At 36.2% G+C, this 9,348-nt stretch overlaps 1 protein-coding gene across 1 annotated transcript; it reads right to left on the reverse strand.

Moving 5' to 3' along the window:
• Positions 1-1,208: 1,208 nt before the first annotated feature.
• Positions 1,209-8,872, reverse strand: LOC105233891 (ras-interacting protein RIP3). Its single transcript, XM_011216062.4, has 4 exons — positions 8,168-8,872; positions 2,486-2,737; positions 2,136-2,391; positions 1,209-2,063 (listed from the first exon to the last, which is right to left on the reverse strand). Exons 1-4 carry the CDS (start codon positions 8,186-8,188, stop codon positions 1,450-1,452), a joined length of 1,143 nt encoding a protein of 380 aa, XP_011214364.2. The 5' UTR covers positions 8,189-8,872; the 3' UTR covers positions 1,209-1,449.
• Positions 8,873-9,348: the final 476 nt, after the last annotated feature.

Below are 9,348 nucleotides of genomic sequence, written 5' to 3' on the forward strand. Positions count from 1 at the left end.
GGATGATTGAAAATCCTGATATTAGTTACATATACATATGTAAGCTAGGTCAAGGTACAAAGTTACATTGTTATAAGTAAAACATATTCTGTAATTTTCATTGAGATAACTTAAATATTGACCGACAAATGAGGTACGAGTATAAAGTCACATGAAAGTTCGAATATTTTTATATTAGCTATATGGGAGGTAAGGGAAGTGTAGACATGATTCAACCCATTTTTGACGTACAGACCATTGTCAGAAAATATTTGCCCAGAATTTCTATTATATTTATCGCTCATTGGTCGAAATTTTCGATCAAATGCCAACTATAGATACTGGGGTCCAAATATTCGTTACCAAGTGAATTTAGACAATTTTTGGTCATAAGGTGGCATACTTTAAAGGAATTATTAGTGCACAAATTTATCCCCTTATAATAATTGCTTCCCGATTTGTGTATTGGAAAATGAAGGAATCAATTGGAATTTAAAAATTTGTTGTATGGGAAGTAAGCGTGGCCGTAATCCGATTTCGCCCATTTTCTCTCTATGGCATAAGAATATTAAAGGAATGCTCCGCACCTAATTATGGGTAGGGGACTTCTTAAAATATTTTTGTTGAGCAAATTTGATTGTTGTAGCTTTAGTAGATTAGAAAATATGTACATTAAACTTATTAGAGGGCGTGGCCACTCTCTTTTTTTTATTTTTGATCGTGTCTCTTGCTACTGCGATCCCGGTACCTCGACACCTTGGCTTAGGGTGGTGTTGGTTCGGGTATCCTCATACTTCCACAATAGGAGATGGGTGTAAAACCTAGGGTTTATTCATCCATATCACTATTGTGGGAAATTATGAAGTGTCCCTCTCAGTTCGTAAGATTAGAGTGCGTTTCCTTTGGGATGCACACTTTACTCTTACTTAAGCTCTTTCGCCACGACAAGGCGACCAACTTCAAAGAGGCAATTAAGTGCTTAGTTACAGCATTTTATATTATGGCATATTATGGCGGTTCATGACAATTTTTTATGAAACACAAGCAACTTCGAGGGCAGAAAAGGACGTGTCCAAAGTTTCAAATTGATATCTCGAAAACTGAAAGAGTTCGCGTATATACAGTGAGGCGAACAAAGGGACATGGTACTTTGTAGGATATGAGTATCTGACATTCCAATAAAAGCCTGTAATTTGGATTTTCCATGCACATGTATTTCATGTAATTGAATTACTAAAAATGACTATTTCATTAGATTTAATCAGTAGTAGTAATACATAATATAAAAGTTGCTTAATTAATTAAAAACCACACACAAAAAACTTTATCTGAATTAAAGCTAAAACGCTTAGCGAAATAAATTAAGCAGCAAACGAGTAAAACATCAGTAAAATATGCAATTTAATATAACTAATACAGAACCCGTAAGTAACTGTTTGCGTATGAGTAAGTAGTTGTTGGTATGGTTGTTTAGTTCTTCGTCTGTGCGGCCTTTTTGTAGCGGCGGTATTGATTGTAGCCGAAAGGGTTCACCAGCTGATTGGGTCGTGAGCGCAACTCTTGTGTCGCCAATTGCTGTTGTTGTTGCTGCTGCTGCTGCTGTTGCTGTTGATGTTTCTGTTGCTGCTGCTGCTGCAAGGCTTGCTGTTGCTGTTCATGTTGTATATTCTGCGGCTGCTGCGTGAAGTTTTGACCACTCAAATCGCCGAACTGACCGGGAAACTGGCCTGCACCTCCCAAACCAGCGCCCCCCAAGCCAGCGCCGATGCCACCGCCGAAGAAAGCATTCGCTTGTGGCTGCTGCTGGGCGCCTGAAAACTGCGCGAACGGCGGTTGCAGCTGACCAGCAAGTTGTTGCTGGTATGCACGCTGTTGTTGTAGTTGAAATGGTGTCAATTGTTGTTGTTGGCCCGGTCTTAGCTGCTGACCGCCGGCGAATTGTCGAAAGGGTGTTTGGTAGGGATTCAAATTGGGGTTGCCAGCTTGCTGGTAGGGTTGCACGCTCGCGATGTATTGCAGTGATTTGGCTATTGCGTCGGGTATGGGGGGAGGCGTTGGTATGTGGGCTCCTTCAGCACGAAAACCTAAAGTGATTTTAAAGTGATTATGTGGATTTTAAAGTAAATTAATATTATTATGTCTGAACTTCAGCTAACCATTTTCATCGGCGATATAGCGTACGGTGATGGGTGTACCCTCCGGTGAAGTGTACGAGTATGAACCTTGCACCACCTGCGCCTCGACATCTTCACCTAGGCCCAGATTCTTTACATACCCCTGCGCCTGCGCGGTAGTGCCATCTGCAGAGGCGTAGCCATATGAAAAACTGCCGTCGTAGTTGAGTTCGTTCTGATAGGCGGTGATCGGCACATAGTTCGGTTGGTCCAGACGATTGTAGATGCGAAAGGGATTCTTGAAATAAATGTAAGCAAAAATTTTTATCATTAAATTTCATGAAAAACATAATCAAGTATGTGAGCATATTAAATGTCAAAAGGTTCTTCACCTGCGGCACTAAGCTGCCGAGCGGTGAGATTGGCGGAATTGCGCCCAAAGTCGTGCCAAGCGGCTGCAGCGTGTTTAGTGCGTTCGGAAAGCCTTGCTGCTGCTGCCTTTGTTGTTGCTGCTGTTGCTGTAATTGTTGTCGTAATTGCGTCTGCTGTTGTCGCTGAAATGGTGATTGATTGAAGAGTGAGTTTTGTTGACAGCGACAAGTGTGCTGCGACAAGCTAAGCGCTAACACCAAACCAGCTAAGAGCTGGAAAGATACGTGGACAAGTTCAAAATAAAAGGAAGATCAGTTATAAGTGTATACTATGTAGACATAAAACAATTTTAATTATATGCAGTTACACAGAGGTTATGTGAATAATTGCGTTTAGTCTGGTTTAGTTGTTGCATGTACATATATGTACAGGAATACGAGTTGATATGCAGCTAGAAGCATATGAAATATTCCAACTTATTCTGGATTAACTGATTGTACAACATAAAACCAAAGAACACTTTTTTATTTTATCGACAACTTATTTTAAAATCTTACCGAAAGTTGAGATGTGCTTTGATAGAACTTTCTAGAATATACCACCATCCATATGGATGAATAATATACATATGTATGTATATCTGTCCGTCTGTCTGTATATATACAAACTAGTCCCTCAGTTTTTAAGATATCGTTTAGAAATTTTGCAAACGTCATTTTCTCTTCAAGAAGCTGCTCATTTGTCGGAACTGCCGATATCGGATTACTATAGCATATAGTTGTCTTACAAACTGAACGATCGGAATCAGGTTCTTGGGTGGAAAACTTTCACATTTGACGATATGTCTTCACGATATTTGGTATGAGTTATAGTTTATAGAAATAATGTGGTATCTTCACGAAATTTTACATGAATTACTGCTTTAGGAAATGATAACCGAACAAATTGTTCAAATGGGATTACTGTAGCATATAGCTTCCATACAAACTTAACACATAGATACTAAAAGCAATGCACCTGTGAAGGGTATATTATCTTCGGTGCAGCCGAAGTTAACGTTTTTTTTGTTTTTTTTTTTTTTTAATATTACATCAGGAGTTGGAGTTTGACAGATTTTCTTCATTTTCAGTTACTGGCTGAGAAAACACTTCATTTTATTAAACTAAGGCACAAATAGACCTAAATAAACTACTTAAAATTGACTGGTAGGTCAATTAGCTATATTAGGTATAAGAAAAAGTTCAATATTGATGGTCCAGATGGCTTTCTGGGATATTAGAGAGATTTACAAAAATAACCGCGATATATTTCAAAGCGCAATTTTGGCGGCGGCTCATTTGTGGTTCTTGCCTAATGAATAGTTCCGAATACCAGGAAGTAGTAGAAGCAAATTTGCTTCCCTATATGCGTAGACATCCGCAAAAATGTTTCTCCTTTCAACAAGACAACCCATAAATTCATACAAGCAGGTCAGCGAAAACGTGGCTTTAACGTAAAAATACCTGTATCTATCTTTTGGAATGGCCAGCTCGTTCTCCTGATGTACGTCCTACTGAGAACATGTGGTAATGGCAATGGTTTACGAGGATGATTGCCGATTTAATACGATTTCTTAGCTAAAAACAGTTATTCTGGATACAGGGACATGATTAAACCTAGAAATGCTGTCTCATTACACCAACTCAATGCTTAATGGAATATTCTAGATTGTATCTTAATTTGCGAGCAACTTATAGGTTTTCGCTTTGTCGTATTTTGTGGGGGTGAGAATTGTCTGATTAGGCCCTTCTGCAAAATCAACCTCACTCTTGATACCAAGGACCACATGTGTCAATATCTTGAAAATATATTTTAGTTTTTACTCAAATTATCGCTTGCACCGAGAAACAGTCTGATGATTATCCTTTTAATACACAGAAGGTGGGCTGATCATATTCAAAGGAATAACAAGTAGAATGTTTGTCAGTACAGATTAACTTCAAAGTTTTCGAGCATATCTAGATAGTTTAAGGGGGTATTCTGCGCTAGAATTTTGAAAAATTCGATTTTTTTTTCATATATTATATTTAAAGTTTAGACTACTTACATACTTTTTACCATACCGTACGGGCATTATCTCAAGTTCTATACAACCGATCTTTATCTTTATATAATCCTTAAACCTTTGTTTTTAATATTTTAAAAAATTCAGGAATTTCAAAAAAAAGCTTAAAAAATGATTTTTATTTTCAGGCAGTCGCCATTTTTCAAAAATTTTTTTTTCGTGTTCCCTGAGGTAGGGACTATAACAACATCCTTACGGATTGAGAATTTCTTTCGATTTTTTTTTCAGACCACCAGGAGAGTCAGGATCAATGTCACCAGGATGCGCCATTTTATTTTCACCTGTCCCCCCCCTCCTCTAATTATTTGAATTTTTAATATTTTTTGTTTTTTTTTCTGTATTCTTAAGATATCAATAAAAACACCATAAAAAATGGATAATAAAAATATTTTTGGTTTTTTTAAATAAAGTTCAAAAAACTGCCTAAAATAATTTCTAGAGTAGAATACCCCCTTAAGCACATAATTAAGAAAAAGCTGCTTTTTAAAACCAGATAAATTATTATTATTATTTAAATTAAACGCCTCGAATTTATGCAAGAAAATAAAGTTAATCTCTTACAAATGTTTCTCAAAATTTAGTTTCTAAACTCATAATCGAATTAGACAGAAAATCGATTTGAGATTTCCTCAATGTCAACTGATTTTTCCAAAATATTGAATATTGAGCAAATTAAGTAAATCTATCTTACAATCATAATGTCAGTTATGGGGTTTCGCTCGAATTTTGGTTTGGATAAAATATTATCCCTCGTATCGTATTTATTCGTTGGGGATGCAAAACGAATCCAAAAGTTGCAAGTTTATATTAAAAGCAGTTTAGAGTAAATGCAAATTATCTAGTTCTGACATATAATTAACATACATTTATAGATCAAACCAATATTATTGGCAATTTACTTTCTTACTACGTTACTTTGGAAGTGAACATTTATTCAACTCACATAAAAAATTAATCTAAACCTTAACACAATTATTATTTAAGAAATTATCGAAAAAATTTAATGTGATGTACAATATTAAAATAATTTATTATAAAGACGGTAGTTTACTGAGCAGTGTGAATATGCCTTAAAAGCAACATCGGCTTTTGGCCAAAATGCCTATTATAAAGCTGAATAAACTGTTGGAAAAAACAGTACTTTTTTAATTTTTAGAAAATTGAATTTTCATCTAGAACCTTTGTCCATTTAGTTTCTGAATACTTAAGAATATGGAAAAAAAAGAAAGAACAAGGTGTACAGAAATGAAATCAGCGTTAAGACACAAATGTGTTGATAGGGAGCATTTGTTTTGAGCGGTCCTTATTTTTGTGTTCTGTTGGGTTGGCATAACATTTGTCAAACAAATTCAATAATCTTACAGTCATTGAGCAAACAACATCGTGTTTTTTCATTATCTTGAAAATGTAAAAGTTTGCACCGAAAAGCGGTCATTTGCGGAAAGCATTATTTTTTGTTTCCATTTGAAGAAAAATGCTGCAGAGTCGCGTCGATTGCTTGTCAAGATATATGGGTATCTTACTCTTTCAGAAGCAACATGCAAAATGTATTTTCAGTGGTTCAAAGATAATGATTTTGTTGCGAAAAATGAAGTACGTGCAAGATGATCAAAAAGGTTGAAGACGTCGAACTGCAAGCAATATTGGATGAACATGACACTTTGAATCAAAAGCAGAATGCCAACCATGTTAAATGTTGCACAACAAATAATTTCAGTTTGAAAGCTATGGGAAAGATCCAAAAGTGTGGAAAATAGGTGCTGCATGTATTGGATGCAAAACAAATGGAAAACCGAAAAAAGTTGTGAAATTTTGTTTCAATGACACGAGACAAAAACCTGGTTTGCATCAAATTATCGTAGGTGATGGATGGTGAATAGATTTGTTTTAAGAATCCTGAATGAATAAAATTATGGGCTACACCAGGACAACCAACAACATTGCAATGTTCTGCGTTTGGTGGAGTCAGAAGGGTGTGGTACATTATAAACTTCTAAAACCAAAAAAAATGATCAATTTGAACCATGCACTGCCCGAAAAATGACCCGAATGGTTCAAAAGACACGGCAAAGTACTTTGTTATACAGCAATGCACATACACACTAAGCAAAATTTGTTCAGGATACAATCAAAGTACTTGACTGGGAGTTGCTACCATATCCGTCGTATTCACTAGATTCGAGCAGCACTTCTATTCCTAAGCAGAAGTCACACAGAAGCCGAAAGAGATGTGTCTGATTGGTTTGGTTCAATAAACGAATATTTCTAATGGCACGGTAACCACAAATAGCTGGAAAGGTGGTCAAAATGTATAAAAAACAATGGGCAATACGAGTACTTTGAATAATGCTTGGTTTCTTTCCCATTCAAATTTAGTATTTTATTTTCACAAAAAAGGCTCTTTTTACATCGGTACTCTGGTATTTCAGTTGATTGCCATTTCTCTCAAGGGGTAGGGGAAGTCAGAGGTTCGAAAAAATGAGAGTTTCAGTATTTTTTTTTGCTACTAAATCACGTTATTTTACAAAAGTAGTAATATGGCATTATTATAGGCTGTGTTGACTTGAAGTCACGAAAATTTCAAAAAAAAAAATAAATAAATTTATTTTTTAAGTTATTATTATTATTTTAAAAGTTATAGTTGTTTGTGTTGACTCTGTTCCAAAAAAGGTACTTGCGGTGACAAGCATAAGTCCTTGGAGATTCATCTAAAAACAATCGGACAAAAAAATTAGTTTTATAAATAGATAATCCCGGCCCTGATCGAAGAATTTTATCTTTTTTTTACAAAATGGCGGCCTCAGAAATTTTTTTTCTAAATTTTTGCGAAAAAATCAATACTTAATTGGTCTTAAAAAATCGAAATTTTCGAAAAAATAAAAATCCTTCTATTTATTATGTATTCTAAAAGCTGAATAAATTTCATTGAAATCTACTAAACGGTTTTCGAGTTACAGTTGTCACCAATTCAAAAAACATAGTTTTGAGAAAAACGCGTTTAAAATTTCACTCTAGCGCTTTAAAGTGCCTGAGCTTTCTTTCTTATTTCTGGAATAACTCAAAAACTAATTATCGGGCGAACGTGAAATTTTCAGGGAATATTTTTAAGATATTACACTTAACGAAAATGCAAAAAAAAATAATTTTTTGAAAATTCTAACTACCCCCTACCAAAGAGCTGCTGAAGCTATTTAGCTCACCTTTAGAAATTCAAAGGTTCATTTTCTAATTTGCTTGATTTAGTTCTGGTATTTTTGCCATGTATATTTTGTCTTAATAATGTATTATAAAGTATCCCTCAAATATTATTTTATCATATTATCCTCAAGCTTATTTGGTGACAGAAGTATAGCAGTTTAAGTAATTTTTCAACTACGCACAGTATGATTTGAGATCGGGTAAGTTTTATTGCCACAATGAATGGACGGACAGACACCCTAAATTTCCTTCATATATAGTATATTATTATATATTATTATTATAATAAATATATTATTTTTCGTGTTGTAAACTCTAATTATATATCAATTTTAAACTTTGTAACAAGTTTATATAACATACTACATAAAAATTATATAATACTATCTATTATATTTACCCGGAAATTCGACTTATCCATTGGAAATAAAACGTTTGTCACCACGCCGGAACTATTTTTCCATACACTTGTTGTATTTGTAAAAAATTACCGTACACTGCTAAATATATTTTGATTGTCAACTCCAAACACAATGCGACAATTAACTTCCCATCTGCGATCAGCGCTTGTAATGAGTCGAAACAACTTTCGATTTCTTGAACATTATCGCGAATGCGAATATTTTCCAGGCTTTCCAGCAAATTTTATTTGTTGTGAGAATTTTCACCGACGCTTTCGCGTCACTTTGCACGTAAACAACTGCGATATTGCCGATAAGAGGCTGGTGATTTGTATTTATTGGCGTGTGTGGAGGCTCAGCACACAGGTAATCCCTTAAAGGCCGCGTTGCAACTAATTTCCAGCCACTTAAACGCTTTGTATTTATAGAAACACCTACGCGTGCGAGTTCAGTGGAAAGTCATTTGAGCGCGCACTAGAACATAGCGCGGGGTCAACGGGGGCGCTTCATGTTCACTTTAGCGGCGCAGCTTATTTATGCCTATGAGCTGAGCATGTTTTGCCGCCCTAAGCATGAGCTGTATGTTAGACAACGGGCGGCTCATGTGCCCTGAGCTGCCACAAGCGCGCTATCTGCCAAAGCAAGCGCGCAGGTCAGGCCGGCCAACGTGCTGGCGGGTAGCGCTGCCCAGCAGGTGGAGTGGGAGGTGTCGATGTTACTGCGGCAGAAGCATTTGCGCTTCCTGTTCAAAAGCTAGGCACACAAGTGTACATAAATTGTTGTGCTAATAAGAACAACAACAAACGCGCCTAAGAGGCACAAATTGCAAGAATTTTCTTGTAGATTAGCTCGTGTGCATATGCGATAGTGTAACTGCATCGGCTTATCGCGGCAGCTGTATCTTCGAAGACGCTTAGTGGCTGCTTAACGACTGAAGCGGCTGGGGCATTGTTTATTTTATGGCGTTATTATTGTTGTTGTTTTGGTTGGCGCATGCGCTACTTATAGACGGGTAATTAATTTCCAGCTCTTTGCGCTACCGTTTTGTGGATTTTTTCCGCTTGACGCTTGACTCGCTGGCTGCTATGCAAACATAAGCTTGTTAACGACCGGCGCGCGCCGAAGCAGCTAAGCGCAGTTTAATACAATTTCAACCGAATTCACTTACTTTTTTGTCCAA

Source organism: Bactrocera dorsalis, chromosome 3 (assembly GCF_023373825.1).
Source record: "Bactrocera dorsalis isolate Fly_Bdor chromosome 3, ASM2337382v1, whole genome shotgun sequence".
Lineage (NCBI taxonomy): Eukaryota > Metazoa > Arthropoda > Insecta > Diptera > Tephritidae > Bactrocera > Bactrocera dorsalis.

Coding starts and splice junctions, on each gene's coding strand:
- LOC105233891 (XM_011216062.4), bottom strand. CDS start 8,188: ATGGATAAGTCGAATTTCCGG. Junction 2,392..2,485: donor TCGGCAGCTTAGTGCCGCAG/GTGAAGAACCTT, acceptor ATTTATTTCAAG/AATCCCTTTCGCATCTACAA. Junction 2,064..2,135: donor CTATATCGCCGATGAAAATG/GTTAGCTGAAGT, acceptor AAATCACTTTAG/GTTTTCGTGCTGAAGGAGCC.